Source organism: Astyanax mexicanus, chromosome 3, assembly GCF_023375975.1.
Source record: "Astyanax mexicanus isolate ESR-SI-001 chromosome 3, AstMex3_surface, whole genome shotgun sequence".
Taxonomy (NCBI): Eukaryota; Metazoa; Chordata; class Actinopteri; order Characiformes; family Acestrorhamphidae; genus Astyanax; species Astyanax mexicanus.
Genome location: NC_064410.1, coordinates 7,977,275 through 8,000,001, shown reverse-complemented (window position 1 = coordinate 8,000,001; position 22,727 = coordinate 7,977,275). Strand labels below are relative to the sequence as shown.

The window sequence follows — 22,727 nt, the reverse complement described above, 5'->3', positions numbered from 1 at the left end:
CAGTTAAAACCTCGCCAATACTGTTTAAATCACCATCGGTTCCTACCTGATCTTGATGCTCATGCTCTTGGTTTGATCGTAACTCATTTGCGTCAGTGTCTCTGTGTTTGTCCGAAGCGTTTATTCCAACATTCGGTGGTGCGGCAGCAACAGTTTTTTCGACTGGTTCGCTGAAACTGTTCTGATCCCAGATGTCCGTCAAATCCTCCGACCAGTCGTCCTTGTTTAAAACATCCTGGACATCATTGCGCAACACACTTTCTCCATTCGTAGACTGTCCAGCGTTGTTCCAATCTGTGAATAGAGCACATTACATATGAGTCGCTAATCTTAAAGACAAAAGACAAATTGAAATGTAGAGTATGCCGAAATGTATGTACCTGTATCTAACAGTATGCAGCTGTCTTCCAGCCTGATGCGTTTTCTGCTTGAAGATGGTTCCCTGTTGCAACGTTTACCAAGCAACACCTCCGGACTGCTCGTTAAGTTTGGCTTAAAGGCTCTCCTGTATCCGCTGTTGTTGGTTATATCCTGTAGTTGAGGATTTTTTGGCTGTGTGTACAAATTGTCGAATCCGGGTGGCGTGATACTATCCACTAAGCGTTTTAGACCTGCTATAGAAATAATATAAGTAACTATCAAGCAACAAACAACAAAAAATTGAAAATTAGAAATACTTACCAAGAGGGTCCACATGCGCCGATGTGTTCACAGACTCTGTGGAAATGTAAGAAAATGTTTCTAGTGAATGTCTAGATCTAAACAAAAAGAATAAAAAGACATATATAATTTATACACACATACACTCACAAAGTTGAGATAAACCTTCAATATTTTGAACGGCTTGGATTATTTCCAGCTCACAGGTTCCTAGACCAAGAAAATACCTGTTAAGCAAGAATACATTTGTAACACTTTTAAATGACAGACAACAGAATGTATGTAAAACTTTGTTGTAAAAGTCATGCTTACCAAGAAAGCTTGCGTCCATCGTGGTTTTTTCAGGCTAGCGTCTGAATGGGTACCTCCAACAGAGTTGTGAGCCATCTATATACAAGGCCACGTAGACCACTCCTACCGCTATTAACATATTTAAAACATTTAGCCTGTGATTGGTGTAGCTTTTGAAACGTAACTACCATGTAAATAGGTTTAGTAGATGTGGTATTATGTGTCGATACAGATTCTTAAAATTGTTAAACTGAAAATTCGATTATTTTTATTCACAGGTTTAGAATTTATACTTAAGAGATTACATTAAACATGTATCTTACTTTTTTAATGTGTTTAGGTAAAAGTGTGTTGTTTTACACAAATAACAATCCAAACATTTAACATCAACCACATTTAAAACATAACAAGCTGAAAATGTAGACCTTAAAAAAAAAAAAAAACATCTTAATGTGGACAGACTAAAACTAAAAGGATTCCATACATTTACTTTACATTTAAAACATAATGTTCTGAAATGTATGCCTTAAAGACATCTCAAAATGAACAGACTAAACGTAAAAGACCAGCATAGATTGGTTAGGTGGTAAATGCGACCACACAATAGCTTTAAAAAAACATTTAACAGTCCGATCATTTACAATGATTTAATTGACACCCATAATATAAAACATATATTTTAAATGTCTTCAAATTAAACAAAGCTTAAAGTCTCACACACCAAACAACAAGATCTGATACATAGTAGACAGCATGGCTACAGCATTGTTTTGCATACAATTAACACTGAGGGGGGGCTCTTATCAAACAACTGTGAGATAATTTACATAGTGTTGGATGGTGTTTGTTTAGGGGTGCCTGTGTAGGTCGTAAAACAAGTTACATCCGGGTGGGTGTGAGGTGACGTCTGCGGCAGAAGACAAGGGTGGGGGTTGCTGGTGGGGTAATAAACATGTCAGCCTGTCAATCAGACATGTCCCAAGCCTTGTCAGTCAGCATGCCATAAATCAAAAGATCATAAATCAAGCCATAAATCAGGGGTCATAAATCAAATTGTGACAGACTGTGTATGGTAAATACTACTTTCATCTTATTTTAAGTCATCAATTTATTTGTATCCTTTTATCAAGATTTACGCTTTAAAATCTGACTCAAGGATTCTGATACTTTACTTATTTAAAAAAAATCTTAGTAAAATAAATGTGACAACTCCTTGGCCAGATCATTTATTTAATATAACATATGTCTTGCTTTACATATATATCATCTAATTTTTGGCAAATGTTTTCTTCCAATGTAGTGAACACTTATTTAGTATAGTTAAAAACATTGTGCTATACTTAATGTGTCTTAATGTGAAGAACACTGTTGATTTGGAAAACAGAACACACTTTAATGTGCAGATCTGTGTCTAATATCTGATGATTATCAACTAGCTGGCCACACTAACTGATAACCACTGTTGTGAAGTTTCTTTTAAGAGAGCTCACAGATGTTAGAACACATTATGGCCACCCTGTAGCTCAGAGCTGGCTATAGAAACTCTATTTAGTCCTTATAATAGATTTAACATTGGTGTGTCAGAGTTAGGAAGTTAGTTATATTTAGAGTATTTGCACATTTTATCCTGCTGTTTTCTCTATATGCGATTGGCTAATATTGTGTTCTCATTGAAAATAATGATCCACTGTTTTCTGTCAGTCAGAAAAGTGGCCTTGCAGATCTTAAACTTCTTTTTCTCCATTTCTTTCATTCTCGTAAAACCTCTCTACCACCAATGTTGGGTTTTTGGCTTTGTGGTTTTACTTTGCTGGAAAAATGGTACTTTGTGGGAAGATGCACATTAGTGTCTTTTCCACATGATTACAGAGAAGGATTGATTAGCTTAGCTGGTTTTGTTCTGTAATAAATAGACTTAAGATTTGACTTCCTGCTCACAGAAAAAAAAACTTTAATCCAATTTTACCACTGACACCTTGCTGTTTGTCACCTTTTTTTAAATTTTTTTTTAGCAAAACTACAACTAGAATGTTGATTGCCAGTCTTTGGACACACATACGCCTATTTCTCAGAGTTTCTGTCTACAGTGACTATCACTGCTGACTATGGGGACTTTAGACCCCTCCCTTTCTTTATTCTCTGAGAGACTTCCTTGTGTTCTCCTCTCAGAATGAGGCAACGGCAGTTTTATTGCTTTTTGAACACAATACATTTTCTCTGAAGGCGATTTAGATAGAGAGATTAGAGTTTCTCTTCAAATTTCCTGAGCAGTTTTAAAAGCGGTTTCATGTTCAGAACATTTCTTGTTCCAACTGTTTGATGTGTTCTTGTTGTTCTGCCATAAACAAAATGTCATTCTCTGAAAACTAGCAAACAACCCTCTAAATCCTCTCTGAACACATTGCCCAAACACTGCAAAGCATTGGTCTTGAGTCCCTTCTGATGGTAATTTTTTTTGCACAATCTTGCTTTTTTCTTTGAGCAGAGTATATATATAATCTGGTTTGAATCTCTTAAAAGACATGGATTCAGCAGATTTAGATTTCCTGATGGAAAAACAGGAAAATATTTCAGTGTGACCATTTTTCTCACATAAAATAGGAACAACCAGAGAGAAAAATGATTTCTTATCTGATCCAACTAAACAGAAAACCGCAGTACTGTTTAGAATGTTCCTGAGACACAATTTGTGAGAAACGCTCGCCCACGTATCTTGATAGGATATGGAAGTAGCTTCTTCAGTGTAATACTTTGAACCAGGTGAGTCAGGCCTACTTTAAAAAATATGAATTATTATTTCACAGTTTTAGGGTTATTTAAGGAAATATTTGAAACATGATGTCCCCCTTGGTTTATAGTCACTTCAGTGTCTTCATGAATCTGGTAATGCTAAACATAATCGCCACATTTGCATCTATACAAGCCTTCCTTGATTAGATATGATTAGATAATGATTAAAATTAAGTCCAATTAATGTTGAGAAAGGCCAACTATATTCTCTGCCTCAAAAACCCAGTTTCAAAAAGTCTAATGTATGGCTACATTGTTGAGAGGGGCCTATAATAAAATTGATTGATGCCTTTAAAACTGATTTAAAACAATTTTCAGTGAGTCCTGATTATTTTCAAAATGGTAATTGTCTCCAACAATGATGACATTATCAGAGGAAAGCTATAGCTACAGCTATAGCTGTTATCTGCTGAAACAAACGCTGACTTTTGGAAGCAGAAACAGAGCTTCAAATGACTTAGCATTAAACTCTAAGTTTTGGGTTATACCTATAACTAAATCATTAACCAACACCACAACCTGTATTAGCTATAACCTGGGGGAGTAGACTCATTTAAAGCAATATATTTGTTAGTTGTAACCCAGGTTTTATAGTCATAGTGCACTACGCTGATTATCAGTAATAATTTCATTAACCATAACTGATTTAAGTGCTAGTGATCCTTTAATAGCCCTATTTCAATACAGATGTTGCTAGTACTTAGAGATGGATGAGGCTTGTTCATTTTAATGGGATTATTAAAAAAAAGATTTAACATTTTAGAGAGTTACACTGAGGACAGACAGTCTCAATACTAGAATGTTTAATTATAGCATTATGAGAAAATGGCACAAACTCACTGTAGTATAAGATGGAAAGTGGTAAGGTAAATCATCAGAACAGTATAGCTCTATAAACTGACCATTACTCAGCCCACTAACCTGGCCTCCCAATGGTCCACACAGTTGATCCCAATGGAGCAGCCAGTGGAGTGCAAAGAGGTGGCTGGAGGGCTCGCTTCCATTGCGGTAGGTGGGCATGGGGCCGGAGATGACAATCCTGGCTTTGGTCCTCTTCCGAGTGGTGTGTGTCCAGAAACAAGTGGTAGTGCTCCTTCAGGACCTCACTGTGCAGGGCGGAGGTGTCCTCATCTATAGTGCCGGGGTCCATGCAGTGCCGATGAGCTGCAGGAAGCCGCCGAGTGACATCCAGGACATGAGCACCTGGAAAACAGGACACTGTAGCATTAGCCATAGAGTTAAAAACTTAAATGTCTCATAATTGAGTCTCTGACAATGAAAATACCGCCCTTAGCTGTTTTCTTTGGTACTGGGGAGGTGAAGGAGGCGAAGACAATGAGCTGAGGTCCTCAAACTGGGTTGCAGATGCAAAATTCACCCAAAAATTGTGGGATAAAACCCGATTTTCTTGGGTGCACTGGTGCTTCCAGGCCCTCCCTGACATGGGGGTGAAGTTGGTGACCACCAAGATCCGCCAAGCCGCTAGTACTGAAGTGGAGACGACCATGAAGGAGGAGACCGTCTGCTTCTTTCGATCCAGCGAGACAAGCTCCTCGCAGAGCATCTGGAGTGGGCGTTCCTCTATGGTCACCATGTTTCTCCAGGTAAAAACAAGATAAAGTACAAAATAACGGTTAGTAGTAGCACAAAACCATTGAAAAAAAATAGTAACACAAAATTACTGAGCACTGGTGCTCCCCGAACGTGAGGGTGAAGCTGGCAACCACCAGGGTCCACTGAGCCAGGGTTGAGACGGTTGGGATTGAGGTGTTGAGGGTTTCCTCCAGCCTTGTACCCTGCAAGTGGAGCTCAGTTTGCTTCTTTAGCTGGGCAAACAGAGCATCTGGAGAGCGTGTTCCTCCACAGTCGTCCTTTTCCTCACGGTAACACAAGATGGAAAAACAAATCAGAAAAATTACTGACAAAAAAATGGAATATACAAATTAGGAGAAGATTAAGATTAAACACAATAAAAACATCTATAAAGAGACCAAAAACACAAGTTAGACCTGTCAGCTGGAAGTTGCATCACGATAATAACGCAACCAGTCGAGAAACAGATTGTGTACGATCATTTAAACCCTTTAGACCAGTAGAGGGAGAGCCTACCATTCTATAAACCAGTAGAAACAGAGCCGGACATCCTTTAAAACAAGTAGAAACACAGAACCTACTATCTTTTAAATCAGAAGAAACGCACAGAGCCTGCCATTCAGAGAAGAGAAGAGAAACAGTATTTATGGCAAAAAGAGGCTTTGTGAACCAATGGGCCTCTCCAGCCCAAATGTTTGCCAAGGGTTCATTGATGCTTTGTTAAATGTTTCTCACTAGTGACACCTGCTTTGCAAAAATATATAATGGACTAAATGTATTCTGAGCTAGAGTATCCTAAAATTTGTATGTATTGCACCAAGGAGGCTGGAGTGCTAAAAAAATGTCAGGTAATAAAAAATTTAGAAAAAAAATTTGTTTTTCTCTGCTTCAGTATATAAGTGTATCTACAGGTCTTGCAAGGTTTACTTCAGACTAGTAGCGGTCTACTTCAATTGTTGCACTTGAGCTCAGGCTGCTCTGTCCTAAATGTACAAGGAGAAACAGTTTACCATCCTTTAAAACAGTAAAATATGACTAAGCCTTTCTCCCTTTCAAACAAGATGATAAACAAACTTTACCAACCTGTAAACCAGCAGAAACACACAAAGCCTACTGTTCTTTAAACTTTTGTTTAAAAAAAAAATTGTGACACTTCTTTTAACCAGTTGAAAAAGAGCCTACCATCCTTTAAATCTGTTGAACAGTCTACCATCTTAAATGCGGTAAAAACCTGTAGAAAAACTGAGCCAATCAAGAAACGGTCTACCATCCTTTAAACCAGGGGTGTCCAAAATACGGCGCGCGAGGTATTTTAGAAATAGAATGAAAGTTGGCCCGCTGTTAAGCAGGTTTTTATAATGTGAGATTCAATGTCTGAATGCTAGGTGTCAGAAACGGGACCAAAAGTCTAAAAGCAGTGAGAGTGCTCAGTTGTAGTGCAGAAAAACGGGCCAAAGAGTCTAAAAGCAGAGAGAGTGTTCAGTTGTAGCATAGAAAATGGGCCAAAGAGTCTAAAAGCAAAGAGAGTGCTCAGTTGTAGCGCTGGAAACGGACCAATGAGTCTAAAAGCGGAGAGAGTGCGCAGTTGTAGCACAGAAAAACGGGCCAAAGAGCCTAAAAGCGGAGAGGGTGCGCAGTTTTAGCACAGAAAAAGGGCAAAAAGTTGCCGTAGGAGTTTAATATTAAGAGACATCATAAAATAAAACAAATTTGAAAAAATCTTAGTTTACACAACACTGTCAAAGATAGATAAAGATAGTAAGTCAAGTAAAATAGTGTGTAAATGAAAGTAATCAGGAAAATGTATTATTTAAAAGTGGTATATGTCATTGTTTTATTACAGAGTCTGTGGCCCGTGACTTCAAATATATTTCTCTTTCTGGCCCCCAACAAAATAAGTTTGGACACCCCTGCTTTAAACCATTAAATATAGACCATCCTTTTTTTATTAGTAGAAACACAGAGCCTACCATCCATTGATTCCCTAAAAAAACAAATAGCCTACCAGCCTCCAAACTAATAAACACAGAGCATTTTGTCCTTTAAACCAAATAAGAAACAGAAAGCCTACCATTCTTTAAACCAGTCAAGAAAGAAATAGAGCGTTCCATCCTTTATACCAGTAGAGAAATACAGAGCCTACCATATTTAATACTGATTGAAAAAGGAATTAAGCCCACCATACTTTAAACTAGTCCCGAAATAAATGTCTACCACCCTTTAAACCAGTAAAAGATGACCAAGCCTTTCTTCCATTCAAACCAGCTGAGAAACAAACTCTACCAACCTGTAGACCAGTAGAGAAACAGAGCATTCTGTCCGTAAAAAAACAAGTAGAAATACAAATAAAGCATACTTTTTTTTTAAACCAGTTGAGAAAGAGCCTACCATACTTTAAATCTATTGAACAGTGTACTATCCCTTAATGCAGTAAAAACCTGTAGAAAAACAGAGCCTACCATCAAGCAACAAGTCTGGTTCCCACATCATCTTGGAATGGAGTGCTGTATTGAATATCCAGAGGTCAGTATGAGAGAATTGAATCTAAAGCCCCCTATTCACACCTGAGACCTTGTAACACTAACAAGTCACATGACACAGGGCAGGGAAAATTACTAATTAGGCACAATTTGGCCATTTTCACTTAGGGCAACTCACTTTTGTTGCCACCAGTTTAGCACAGCAAATTTACACAGAGAGCACAGCAAATTTACACAGTTATACAAACTGTACAATGACTACTTTAAATTGTATCAAAATGTTACCATCAGTGTCGTCCCATAAAATATAGAAAAAGATTTAAAAAATCAAACTGTGTTTTAAAAAAAATGTAGCACAAGTTAGGATGCTATAATCGCACAGCTCCGTAACTGAGCAGTAAGCACTGCACACGTCAGCTCCTCCACTTGTCAGTACATAGCCTTATTGCTGTTTTTTTGTGTTTTGCATATGTTTAAAATAAAAGTTGTTTGTTTAGAAAGTGTTTTATTTTCTTAAACATTGTTAATTATATAAGAGTAGACGGGGAGATCATCTTTTTTTAATCTATTTTTATTAAATATTAAGTCTATGCTTCTTCAGTGTTTCAGTGTTAATTAACATCACTCTGAACAGTTTTTTCTTCATTTAGACAGCTGGAATTTTTTTTTTTTAAAGCCTAGTTTTAACACTATACTTATTTAAAAAAAATGTCTCGTTTAAATCTGGCTCGGGCTCATAATGAGTTTATGGGGCGGGTTGGGTCGGGCTTGGGAAGAACGTGCACAGGCTCTGGCCGGTTAGGGCTGGATTTTTTGAGCCGGATCTAAGCTCTTGTTGAGGCCCCAAGACAGAAAGATACAGTGAAAGCAAGAAAATTCAGTTTATTGTTTAGACAGAGTGGTACGAAAATTGGTGTTTTCTTTGTGTTTAGTGTCAGGTTATTCTCTGCTGACCTCAGGACCACCTCTTTGTAAGCTGCCTCACCTCCCCTTGATATGAGTCCGACCAATGGTGGTATTGTCAGCAAACATGATAAGGTTGTTGTTGTGGGCCGGTTTACAGTCATTGGTGTAGAGACAGGACAGGAGGGGGCTCAGCACACAGCCCTGTGGAGAGCCGTGCCCAGCAAATTACATATTGTAATAAAAAAATACTGACTTTTTTGGGTTTTCATTGGCTGTAAGCCATAATCAACAATAAAAGAAATAAACACTTAGACCACAAATATTACACTATGTGTGTAATATATATTTATTAAGAGGTTCACATTTTGACTTGAATTACTAAAATGAAGTAAATTTTTAACGAAATCCTAATTTGTTGAGATGCACTAGTAAATGTCAAATATTTAGAAACACTGATTTTCATTTAAATGGCCGCTAGATGGCGACTCTTACACATATAATGTAATACAATTTTCAGTGCAGTGTGATAAGGCACGTATGGCGTAGTAAGTATTGTTAATATGATTAGGGGTGGCAGTATAAGTGTTATAAGCTTTCAGTTCAGTTTAACTATATAATTTCATATATAATTTAATATTTCTACAAAGACTAAACTGGAAAAGATTTATATTTCCTTGCACAAGTTTTAAACGAATCTAAGCTTCATAGATTTACAGCGTCTGACTAAAAGCTGCATGATTAAAAATACGGATTAATTAAATAACGTGAGTCTGTAGCACTTTTCATTCCTTAATTCCCACCTCTGTATACAGACATACGTGTTTCTCATGTTATTTCTTTTCTCTTTTGTTGTATTAGCTATATTTTATCTATAACAAGTTAATGATTTCATAGCATATCGTATTTTTGAATATCATTACCTTATTAGTATAGTGTGATTTTAGGCTATTTTTCTTTACATTTGTAACGTTTTATTTTCTTAATGTCTGAATTTTTTTATTGTATATCTATTTGAAACTGTGTGTATGTGGTAATTCTGCGCATGCGCGCACGCTCTTATCTCCTTGGTCTTGTTTTCCCTACGTGTGTGTGACGCGTCTGCGCGCGGGCGATTCCGTTTTGTTTGCGGAAGTTTGTGAACGGAGGTATTTTCAGTACTTTCTGTAACCTGCAGTGAACTGTGATTTATTATACCCGCTAAATTACCTCAAGCCTCTGTAATTTACTCTATTCTGCAAGATAAACTCTGAGTTTTGAAGGTTCTCCAGTAGCTGAAGCTTGTTTAGTAGAGCTGGGCCTGAATGGAGATCGAGGTGGAAGTTATTGAATTCAGAGTTCCAGCTGAAAATAACAAAACCATCTTTATCTGGGATATTCAGACTGGCTTTTCCGAAGCGTTTATTTATGTAAGTAAGCAGAATCAGTAAGTAAAATGTTGGTAACCCATTTAATCCCATCGGTTACAAAAGTAGCCCTTAATCCATGAAAGCCCAGACCCATTTCTGAATATTGACTAACAGTTACCTAAACTAAACATAAACCAATTCATTGAGCAGCTGGATATATATCAGTGTACTGAAATAGCACAATCAAAATGTACTTTTATTCAGATGATATTAAAATGCAGATAAAGCAGATAAGATAAGAATAAACTAAAAGAAATATACTTTGAATCTTCGGCATATATATACATATGTGGAAAAAAATAAGATCACTTCAGTTTCTGAATCAGTTTCTCTAATTTTGCTATTTATAGGTTTATGTTTGAGTAAATTTAACATTGTACTTTTATTCTATAAACTACGGACAACATTTCTCCAAAAGTTACAATTTTTACAATCATTTAGAGCATTTATTTGCAGAAAATAAGAAATTGCTAAAATAACAAAAAGATGCAGAGCTTTCAGACCCCAAATAATGCAAATAAAATAAGTTTATACTCAAAGTTTTAATAGTTCAGAAATCAATCTTTGGTGGACATTTTTTATGCATCTTGCTTGTATTGCATCATGTTCTCCTCCACCAGTCTTGCGCACTGCTTTTGGCTTGGTTTCATTGCTTGTGATCATCCATCTTCCTCTTAATTATATTCTAGAGGTTTTCAGTTTGGTCAATTTTAAAAAGTTCATAATTTCTAAGTGGTTCCTATTTTTTCCTGTTTATATAATATATATATATATATACAATGGTATACAAAGGTTTGGGCACCCCTGAGCATTAGTTTTTTATGATTTTCCTTTATAAATCATTGGTTGTTTGGATCAGCAATTTCAGTCAAATATATCATATAGCAAATGAACACAGTGATATTGAGGAGTGAAATGAAGTTTATAGGATTTACAGAAAGCGTTTAATAACTCTTTAAACAAAATTAGGCAGGTGCATTAATTTGGGCTTCCCAACAGAAGAATTAAATCAATATTTATTAGATCCTGCTTTTGCAGAAATAACAGCCTGTAAACGCTTCCTATGAGAGTCTAGCTTCTGGTTGAAGGTTTTTTGGATCATTATTCTTTACAAAACATCTCCAGTTTAGTCAGGTTTGATGGTTTTTGGATCACAAACAGCCTGCTTTAAATCACACCACAGATTTTCAATAATATTCAGGTCTGGGGACTGAGATGATCATTCCAGAACGCTGTACTTGTTCCTCTGCATGAATGCTTTAGTAGATTTTTCAGCAGTGTTCAGTGTTTAGGGTCGTTGTCTTGTTGAAGTATCCAGCCCCAGCGCTTTAACTTCAACTTTGTTACTAATTCTTGAACATTGTTTTGAAGAATCTGCTGATATTGACTGGAATCCATGCAACCCTCAACTTTAACAAGATTCCCAGTACTTCACGCCTTAACTAGAACTGTGCCTGTGGTCTTCCATTTCCTTACTCTGTTCCTCAATTTCACAGTGGAAACTGTCAGCAGAAATCTCTGAAATAGCTTTTTGTATCCTTCCTTAAACCATGATGTTGAACAATCTTTGTTTTCAGGTCATTTTGGAGTTTTGTTTTGCTACTTTTCATAGAAGCTGCAAAGTGAACAAAAACTTGCAATTGGCTCCTTAACCCTTTCTCATAATTGGATTTACCTATGTATGTAGGTCAAGGGTCAATGAGCTTATCAAACAAATTGTGTTCCAATAATTAGTGCTAAAGGTATTCAAATCAAAAACCAACAAGGATGCCCAAATTTATGCACCTGCCTAATTTAGTTTAAAGAATTATTGCACACTTTCTATAAATCCTATAAACTTTTTTTTCACTTCTCAAATATTCTCAAATATATAGTGTTATTCTGGAATTGCTGGTCTAAAAATCATGTAAATTATCAGGGGTGCGCCAACCTTTTCACTACACTGTACCAAATATACTATCATTTGAAAATATAGAATTTTTTCACAAGAGGTGATGAGCACTGTGCATTTTTATAAGATTTTTTTTTTTTTAGCTCTGTTCCAAAATAGTGATAACTAGCCTGGGATACGTAAACAGTTTGACTGCATACAAGGCAAATGTTAAATTGGTGTGGAATACGTTATCCCACTATAAAATTCACTTTTTCACCTTAGACTTTTTCAAAAATTGTAATTGATTATTTTAAAAGGCTGCTAATAACACATGCTTTAGATATTGTTTGTGTCTGGGGGAAAATTTAAGATTAAGTGAATTAAGCCTCCTTTCTCCCCAACTGGGAACACTGCTCTCACTCCTTCACTTCCAGGGCTGGGTAAACTGAACAGGGTTGGGTTATCTGTTCACTGCTTGCAGTAGTTCTTTCTAAAACGACAAAAAAAATCCATATTGTGTATTTGGATGAAAGCCTAATTCTATCTTGAAAGCAGATTATTTCGTGTTTTGCTATATACTGGGAATTTTTATGGATATTTTGTATAATTTTTTTTGCATTAGTGGCGTTAATCAATTAAACAAATGAATCAGATAAATCACAAAAACAAAATTAAGACCTAAACATTTAATAATAGATATTTCAATATTGGAGTGAATGTAAGATATACAAAATGGATTTATCTATATTTGCTGTTAAAATTATAGCATTAACGTTGACAGCACTATTTATGCATATGCGCAAATTTTTTGGCAATTTATTTCTGTAGTATATGTTATTGTTACATTACATTATGCTACATTATTTTCTTTACATTATTATTTTATACAAAATCACAGTCTTGGTAAATTGGTAATATTTACAGCATAAACTAAAGGTGTTTTGTCATTGTTCTCATAGCAAATTAAATAATTACATACGAAACTCAGGTATAAAACTTAAACTTCATTATATATGAACACCCTTTACAGCACTGCATTACATTTTCTCCATTAAAGGAACAGCCTACCTGTGTACTTCATTATGATTTTTCACCTGTAGGAGAACCCTATACAGCACCTTATCTTATTTTCTCTATTGGAGACTGTCTAGTAGAAGTGGCATAGAAGGTACTAGATAGAAGCATTAGATAGATGGGCAATTAGATGGCTGGAATACATAAAAAAATACATTTTTGAATTAGTTAACAACTACTGATTAGTTGATTTGTGATTGACCTTGACCATAGTTATTTAATTTTAGTTAGGAAACTAAGCCTCAGGGTTAGACATGGACTAATTCAAGCTAACGATGTGCACGTTCTGGAAGCAATAAGCAAAATAAACACTTAAATGACATGAGTAGAGCCTCTGATATTGTTTTACACTCTTCTGTGTTTGCTAGGAGGCCCTGTGGAGCGTGTACTCAGCTTTTGGAGCACTCTATCTGTTGAAGGTGTGTCCCAACGCTGCAGTGGCCACACCAGGCTTCTACGCAATGGTCAAGTTTTACTCCTCTGCCCACGCGTCCAAAGCCCAGAGAGCCACAGACAAGCAGTGTCTCTTCCAGAGCTCCCCCGTCAAAGTAAAGTGCTTCTGATTCCCTATTGGTCAGCTAAAATAAACACAGGCTTTAGAGATCAGTTTATTTGTATACATTTACATGCAGATTCTGAACTCATATCTCATATTTTAAATGTGATGTAATGTGTGTCATAAGATGTTCCACAACATCTGCATGTGACTATAGATATCTGACACACTAACACCACCATCTGGCTCCAGTTTCTTTAAGATAACATTTTATTAATCCCAAAGTGAAAATGATATTGTGCTCCAGCTGCAGGGCTGGGATTCCCAAGAGCATTTGTCCCAAGAGAATGAAATGTTCATGTGTGCTACACACTGAGCAATATCTCTCCTATATATGATGAGCTTAATTCCAGAATTAAACCAGCATTTACTTCAATTATTTACAGATAAGATGGTCAATGGTATTCCATATATGGAGTTGTCAATTATATTTGAAGCTATTTGCAGGAGGATTACATTTTCAGAAGCACTTAAGTTTATTAGTGGTGTGAGAGTGTTGACATACGCATTTCAAAGCTTTTTGATGGAAGCAGAACATTCTATAGATCAGGTCAAATACTGGTTGAATATGGAGTATAAAAATAATAAATGTGCTTTTTTTTTTAGGTCAAGTAAAAGTAATTTAAATATACATAAATGTGCTTTTTGTATATTAAATTTACTTTTACTTGACCTAAACTTGAAATATGTCACTATCCAGAATTTTACCATTGATACAGACTTATTATCCAGACTTTTACAATGCTGTTTTGCTATTAAAAAAATACATTTAAAAATAATGTTTAGAATTCAGATCCCCGATTTTCTGATTTAGAAAAATTCAGATCCATACATTAAAATATACTTGATCATCAAAATATTTAATATAAGTCATCTAGATCTAGACAACACGTGGCAAGTTAAGTAAACAAAACTAATTCTTAAAAAAAATTATATATATTTTTTTGAAGTCAAACAATAGCTGGATGTTAATCTACACAGATTTCTCTCCTGAAAATTTGGGTGATATCACTAATAGCAGCTAACCACTAGTGCTAGCTGCAGTTAGCGGCTAATGCCACCTGACCCTGCAACAGTAAGCCAGGATGATATTAGCTAGTGATTTGTCCATTTAGCTTGTTTTAAACACAGTAAACATGTAGACTACAGTCAGATATACTCACCTCTGAATGTCATCTAGATCTAGATTATTTATTTTTTATTTTTTTAAACAACAGTGAATTTCACCAGCACATATGTTAAAAAACTCAAAAAGCTCTGTTAAAAATGAATATTTATGCAATTCTATTTAAATAATTCTAGTTGATGATACATGTAAGTAAAGTACACAAAATGCAGATTTATTACTTGGGTCAGTTTTTAAGCTCCAACTCAATAAATCCATTAAGGGTCTAAAACTCGCAAAACATGTTCTTGTATCCGACTCCATCTCAATGTCTTTATTGATAATTTTTCTTTTCCAGGTGAGATTGAGCACAAAACAGAATCCAAACTTGTTTTTTGGAGGCCAATCCCTCAGTCATGCCAGGTGCCAAAACCTGGCTAATCACTACCTGGGCTTCAACGGCTGGTCTACTCGCATAGTTACAGTAAGAACCTTTATTTCTATTAGAAAGAAATACAACTTTTAGAGCACTCAGTTTTACAGTATAATCCACAGGAATAAGTGAAGTCAGTAAAATTTCTAAATTACTTCTAATACATATAGCAGCATTAAGTTTAAGTTTTGTTTTCTTCTGGATGATGTTGCAAAAAAATTTAGTTTCTAAATAATTCATGCAAAATATAAAGCATTTTTTCTAGCTTAACTAAGATGACCTTCACAAACTGATGCTCATTTTCTGCCCGCTGTTTTCCCTAGCTGAAGGATATCTCAAAATGTGCAGATGCTGGATGGAGCTTGCACACAGCTAGTCAAGGAGAGCTGCTGAAGTATGGCTGTGTTGCAGAGCTGACTTTCCCGCAGTACGGAGTGACGTGTCGTGGGGTTGGTGTTGCTGAGGATGTTGTAGACCCGGAGAAAGGTGAAGTATAAAACAATGAATACACATTGCTGCTGTCAGAAAATTAATTTAAATGTCAATGGAAGTGAATGTTATATAGATGTATTACACACAATGTGATCTATTTTACGCATTTATTTTTTATTGTTTGATCATGGCTTACAGTCAAAGAAAACCCAAAAATCAGTATCTCAGTAAATTTAAATATTATATAAAATCAATTGGTACTTTTGACAGAGTGGGCAGTGTGCCAAATCCTGCTGGAAAATGAAATCCTCATTTCTATTAAAGTTGTCAGATGCAGAGGGAAGCATGAAGTGCTGTAAGATTGTCTGGGAAAACAAAACTGCACTGACTGACAGTGGATCAACACCATCAGATGACATGTCTCTCCAAACCATCACTGATCATCAGTAAATTTTACATTTCATTTGTAAATCAAGGGATCAGAGTCTGGAGGAAGAGTGGAGAGACACACAGTCCAAACTGCTTGAGGTCTAGTGTGAAGTTTCCACCAATCAGTGATGGTTTGGAGAGACATGTCATCTGCTGGTGTTGGTCCACTGTGTTTTATTATCAAGTTCAAAGTCAGTGCAGTTTTGTTTTCCCGCAAAATCTTACAGCACTTCATGCTTCCCTCTGCATCTGACAACTTTTATGACTGTGTAGATTTCATTTTCCAGCAGGACTTGGCACACTGCCCACACTGCCAAAAGTACCAATTGGTCTTATATCATATTCTAATTTTGAGACACTGATTGTTGGGTTTTCATTAGCTGTAAGCCGTAATAATCAACAAAAGAAAAGAAATAAACACTTAAAATAGATCACTATGTAATACATCTATATATGAGTTTCACATTTTAATCTAAATTACTAAAATGCAATAACTTTTTAATTATATTCTATTTTGTTTAGATCCGCTAGTTTATATACAATTTATTTTCATTGGTCAGTTTGCCACAATGTAACACGCAACTGCCCTTTTTTACAATATGTACTTCATGTTTTTTAGGCTTAGAAGAAAAGCTCTGGAAAAGGGGAAGGCTGATGAAATGGGCCAAAGACAAAGCAGTAGTTGGAGCCTTTGAGAAAGTTTTACTAATAGTTTTTGGTATGTATCACACTGATATTTGTTTCAAATGGACAATTCAAGATTTTTGATATTGGATCATTTAAATGACTACACATATTGTTCAATAATAAAAATGTAATTAAATGGTGCTGGTGCTTTAGTGGTTTTAGTTATTAGTCACCAAGGCCATTGTTGGTTCCAAAGAAGGTATTTGGAAGTCCTCTTGGGCACAAATGAAAGCATTATGAAAAGAGAAAAGGACAGTGTGTGGGGAAGCCCACTAGATAAAATTACCTTTAGATCATTTACTATTGTAAGGGGAACTCCATGAGTGTAAAATTACCTTTATGTAACTTTTATATTATTTTTATATTTTATTAACCTGCATTGTTTAATCTAGGCAGTAGAAAATTAAAATTTTATGAAAAATACATTTCTAAAAATTATAATAACCTTTTTTTTTAGAAGAGCTATTAGGGTTTTATGGCTGTTTTTATGAAGAAGTATATTTTGGGTGATGCACCATTATACTGCAAAAAAAACATTTAAAAAGCTAGAAAATCTAAATATATAAGGATTGAGACAGATATGCTTTATAGTAAGGACACAGGATCTTGTATATTATCTGAAAATAGGGTGAACTAATCCTGATATCATATCTTAAATTTGGACTAAAGAATCAGAATAACTTCTCTAATATTTTGTGCTTCTTTTTAGTTCCAGTGTTTAAAATAAAATGAAAATTCAACATGTCACTGATTTGAGGTTGTTTCTAAAATAAGAAAAAAAATCTTACACTTACAATGTTTGGTAAAAAATATCACAATCTCATCAGACAAAAAAAATAAAATATATATATATATATATATATATATATATATATGATTATCTTGAAAATACATAATTTTACTGGCTGCGATTCTGTTTTTTGCAGTGTAGGTCTTGGGTCCATTAAAGTTACATAGTGCTGTTAGCCACATTTCAACTAGCAGAGCCAATGAAAGATGCTAATCTTTCTTTAATTAAAGTCAGTGTACCTTCAAAATGATTCTGAAGCTGCTATTTTAAGTTATAATTCCTGCATTGTGTAAATGCTGCTGAATTAAATGTTTTGCAGGTAATGGAAAAATAGCAGTGGAATGTAGAATAAATCAAGAGGAAGTTCTACCAGATGACGATATTGAGGGGGCCATCCAGGTAAACACATCATTTTTTTTTAAAGGGAAATTATGATTTAATTCTGTTCCACTTTCATGGGAGGTCTTACACATAACTTACCACAGAACAAATCTGTTTATTTTATCTGTTATTTTTATGTTTTTTTCTGAGAAGGTTGATAATAAAAGTCTTCGCTTTCTCACAGGTGAACAATATCTCATGGACAGATTTTGAAGCTGATGGTGGGGAGGATGAAGATTTGCTGTGGGATTTTACTGTAGACCTCTCTCATTAGCCCTCACCTGCTGTATTCCTGGTTGTGCTTTATCTTATCTTTACCTGGACTGCATTATGGAACCATTTTGAACCGTGGTAGCTGTATCATGTTCATTACCAATAAGAATATAAGCTCTCAGATGTGCTGCACATTTTAGTAAACTTACAGTATTTATCACACTATATGGTGCACTAAATTATAAGGCGCACTATTAATAAACATCTATTGTCTGGTCTATTTTTATACATAGGGCACACCAGATTATAAGGCGCATTATGTGACACAAGTAAGAAACAGGGGTGTCACCATGTTTTTCCACCAAGGATGAGTGCAGCAATATTATCTTTAGTGGCTAACCGCTAGCACTAGCCCTGGTTACTGACTAATGCTGCCCGACTACACTGAGGAACACCTGAGGGTTCTGGTAAGCCAAGGCGATATTAGCTAGCCATTGGCCCCACTTAGCTTGTTTTAAACACAGTAAACGCGCAGGCTACAGGCTGATAATATTAGTCTCGGAGGGGCAAAAGAGCTAGTATGGTTAGCGGATAATGCTAATGCTGCCCAAGCAGTGCTAGCCAGGGTTAGCAGCAGGCCGATAATACTCACCTCTGAACATGGAAAGAGCGAGAGCTTAGCGTAGTTAGCAGGTAATGCTAATGCTGCTCCAGTAGCGCTAGCCAGGGTTAGCAGCAGGCTACAGGCCGATAATGTTTACCTCTGAATGGTGAAAGAGCTAGCGCTTAGCGTGGTTAGTGGCTAATGCTAATACTGCTGCAGTCTTGATGCTGGAAATCTAAACTGAAGCTCCTGTATAAAGCTGTACTTTAGCAGAATGGCTTTACTGCTCCGTAATACCTGACTGGTAGAATTCATACGTAAAGGCGCACTGATGATTATTGGGATTTTGGGATTTTAGTTGCACCTTATAGTGCAAAAAAATCAGTAAGTACCAGCATTTGTGCGTCTTTACTGTTTTGTTATAGAATCTATAAAAGTAAAGAAAAATACTCTCCTAGATGTTTGTTTAAAATAAAACAATACTTTTTTTTTGGTGGAGGAGAACATGATGCCAAGATGCATGAAAACTGTGATTAAAAACCAGGGTTATTCCACCAAATATTGATTTCTGAACTCTTAAAAACTTTATGAATATGAACTTGTTTTCTTTGCATTATTTGAGGTCTGAAACTCTGCATCTTTTTTTCCCTCATTTTCTGCAAATAAATGCTCTAAATGACTGTTTATTTGGAATTTGGGAGTAATGTCTGTAGTTTATAGAATAAAACAACAATGTTCATCAGATAAACTGATTCTGAAACTGAAGTGGTCTGTTAATTTTATTTCTAGAGCCGTATTTATTCATGTCTAAACTTGTGTTGATTAATAATTAGTTAATTAATCATTACTAAACCATTTAATGTTTATTACTGTCGTAAGTACTGTTGGTTGTGACACTTATTTAAAGTGCTGGCAAGTGCTGTCTTCTACAAGACAGTTGTAAAAAATTTAAAACTGTCAAATATCTGTCAAAAACTCACAGATAAGTAATGTTTTCATGCATTTTTCTAATATTTGTTTTTCATTTCTGCCTTTGGCATGATTTTCCCATTTTTGCATATTCTGAGAAATATTATGGTATCCAATTTACTTTTGTTACAAGATGCAACAATTTTGCAAAGATTTTGAGGTGTAGAAAGCATTTCATATTTACTATAGTACTAAATGGACAAAAATGAAATCATAGTTTTTATAGTATAGACTGTTTTGTTCTATTTAGTCTCAGATTCTAAGAAAATGTAACAATCATTGCACTGATTTTCGTGGCTTCAGTAAATGGGTGTCAAGTAATAATTAGTTGAGACATTACTTAACCATTTAACAAAGTTTATTACTGTTGTAAGTGCTGTTAGTTGTGACACTTATTGTAAAGCGTTGGCAACAAAAATGTGTACAGTGTCTGGAGTTCACAGAGAAGATCAGCACCCAAATCTAGCCAGTGATTTAAAATTTAATACCGTCAGATAATTTATTCTACACAGTGTTTTGGAAGCCATGCTTATGTTAAATTAGTGATTTTATTATTGTACTGTTGTAAATTGTATTATTTTTGATGATTGCTAGTCTAATAAAGGAGTATTCATGGGAATTCCCGTGGTGCTGATTTACCTGGATCTGTTCATGAGCGTATGTCTGTGTTTTTCTGTGAGGCTGTGTGGGTTCTAGTGAAGAGTGATGGAGAGTGACTAATGAACTGTGTGAGTGAGGGAGTGAGTCATAAATCTGAGTCTGCTGATATCCACATTTAGCTAGCGGGCGTTTGAGAGGTGAGCACAGTTTATACACAGGTGTGTGTGTGTGTGTGTGTGTGTGTGTGTGTGTGTTGGTGAGAGTGAGAGTATGACACTTTTGGCTGCCAGTCCCTCTTTCATGTATTTACCATCAACATGGTTTTCACTTCCCTATCACACCACTATTCAGAAGCAGCATTTTTTTTCTCCATTAAAATTAAAAAACTTGGTAACCACCTCCCTCTCTCTCTCTCTCTCTCTCTCTCATTCTTTCCCTTGGTTTCATGCATACTTTTTCTTTTAATCCAGCTTGCTCTGTCACTTCTATCACTTTCGAGTGAAAGTGGCGGTCTCGGCCTAACACCTGACCTCAAGGGGAAGTAAAATTGTTGCAGAGTATTACTTGTTATTCACTACACGACATCCCCCACGACCTGTTAGTGCCATGTGTGTAACCTTTAATCACTTATCAAGAAGTACATGTTACTTCTTAACTGTGAAAATGAAATTTAATTGAATTTATCCAATCTTCCTTTACCCTGAATGCAGTTAATTAGGTGATTTACAGTGCTGTGAAACAAACAAACAAATTTTAATATCAAACAAAGATAACCTTAGACAATACAGAGGCTTGCACAAGTTTTATCACCCTGTGCACTTTCACATTTTTTGTCATATTCCAACCACAAACTTAAATATATTTTATTAAGTTTTTAAGTGATAGACCAACACAGAGCACATACTGATGAAGTGGAATGAACATTATATGTTTTTTCTATATTTAATTGCCTTTAGAAGTCCAGCTGAGTGTCATTTAATCCCAGTATAAATACAGCTGTTCTGTAAAAGCCTCAGTGGTTTTAGGTTATAAAAACACATCCCAAGCTTTAAGCATCCCATGGAGCACTGTACAACCAACCATCCAAACATGGAAAAAGTGTTCTACAACTGCAAACCTACCAGGACATGGTCGTCCACCCAAACTGACAAAAAGTAGAGCACTGGTCAGAAAATGAGCCAAGAGATCCATGGTCACTCTGGAGGAGCTGCAGAAATCCACAGCTCAGGTAGAAGAATCTGTTCACAGGACAAGAAATCGACATACACACCACAAATCTGGATTTTATGGAAACGTGGCAAGAAGAAAACCATTGTTGAAAGAAAAACATAAGTAGTGTAATTAGCAGTTTTCCACAAGCCATGTAGGGGTCACAACAACATGCAGAAAAAGGTGCTGTGTTCAGTTGAGACCAAAGTGGAACTTCAATGCAATGAAATATTACATTTAGGACTTAAATGAAAGCCGAAATGCAAAGCACTCTGTGTTGCAGAAAAGTAACACTGCTCATCACCCGAATCACACCATTCCCACTGTGAGACAAGGTGGTGGCAACATCATGCAATGTGGAAGCTGGTCAGCTTGATGGGAAGATGGATGGAGGCAATCCTGGAGGAAAACCTATTGAAGCCCACAAAAGACTTGAGACTGGAAAAGAGATTCACCTTCCAGCAAGACAATGACCCTAAACATACAGCCAGAACTAAAGTACAATGCTTTAGATCAAAGAATATTCATGTGTAAAAATGGCACTGTCTTGGGTGGCCCCAGAGCAAGGCGGCAACTACTGCGGGGTAAAGCTTCTGTAAAGCGGTGCAGTCTCTGTCGGCGATTGTGGGGTCAATGAACTCCTGCAGGTCCAGCAGGTGACAAACCATCATTTGCCAGAACTGTGAAGAAAAATAAGTATGCAAAATCAGAAATGTCCAAATTGTGAAGAGGTGAAAAGCAGAAATGCAGCTTGGAAATTCAGAGTTGACAGAAGAAGAAGAAAGGTTAAGAAGATGGAAATGGAAGAAACAACCTTGAATAATTATACGCATGGCATAGGTTAAATGCCCCAAGAGAGAAAAAAGCTGCTGCTTCTTGCAATGAAGGCCTTGACACGGTTCTGCTTGTCCTGGGGAAATGAAACCTAGAAAGAAATGGAATCCAGAACTATTCTGAGAAAATCCAGGAAGCTGGCAGGGCCAGTGGAAAGCTGCAGTCAGAAAGGTAAGGCAGCAGACCGGTGGGAAGTTGGGAGCATCAAATACGAGAAAGTTGCCCAGAACTTGGATTTAGGTGAGGCAGCCATGTTAGCTGGATCAGTTCCATGAGGATTTGTGTCTGGCCAGTATTTGTTGACCTCATTGTTTACAAAGAAATTTGCTTTACCGTTAAACAGCACCTGAAAGAGAACTAAGGGTTTATCGGAAGCACGGGGTTCACATACTACAATCCTAATACACTCTGC

The 22,727-nt window shown here is 36.1% G+C and overlaps 1 protein-coding gene and 1 long non-coding RNA gene across 3 annotated transcripts; one reads left to right on the top strand and one right to left on the bottom strand.

Moving 5' to 3' along the window:
* Positions 1-355: 355 nt before the first annotated feature.
* Positions 356-2,036, bottom strand: LOC125799419 (uncharacterized). 2 transcript variants are annotated; one of them, XR_007438322.1, is made up of 4 exons: positions 973-2,036; positions 805-887; positions 682-717; positions 356-614 (listed from the first exon to the last, which is right to left on the bottom strand). It is a non-coding gene; the product is annotated as an uncharacterized LOC125799419 (long non-coding RNA). The 2 variants fall into 2 exon arrangements; XR_007438323.1 differs by having other exon boundaries at positions 805-870.
* A 7,765-nt stretch (positions 2,037-9,801) lies between these two features.
* On the top strand, positions 9,802-20,316 carry rdm1 (RAD52 motif containing 1). Its single transcript, XM_049476161.1, has 7 exons — positions 9,802-10,126; positions 13,442-13,621; positions 15,093-15,218; positions 15,491-15,653; positions 16,648-16,746; positions 17,825-17,904; positions 18,071-20,316. Exons 1-7 carry the CDS (start codon positions 10,022-10,024, stop codon positions 18,158-18,160), a joined length of 843 nt encoding a protein of 280 aa, XP_049332118.1. The 5' UTR covers positions 9,802-10,021; the 3' UTR covers positions 18,161-20,316.
* Positions 20,317-22,727: the final 2,411 nt, after the last annotated feature.

What these genes read in the sequence shown, in the direction of transcription:
- rdm1 (XM_049476161.1), top strand. Translation starts at nt 10,022, where the DNA reads ATGGAGATCGAGGTGGAAGTTATTGAATTCAGAGTTCCAGCTGAAAAT. An exon ending in GGTCTACTCGCATAGTTACA is followed by an intron (nt 15,219 to 15,490) that starts GTAAGAACCTTT and finishes TGTTTTCCCTAG; the next exon opens with CTGAAGGATATCTCAAAATG. An exon ending in AGTTTTACTAATAGTTTTTG is followed by an intron (nt 16,747 to 17,824) that starts GTATGTATCACA and finishes AATGTTTTGCAG; the next exon opens with GTAATGGAAAAATAGCAGTG.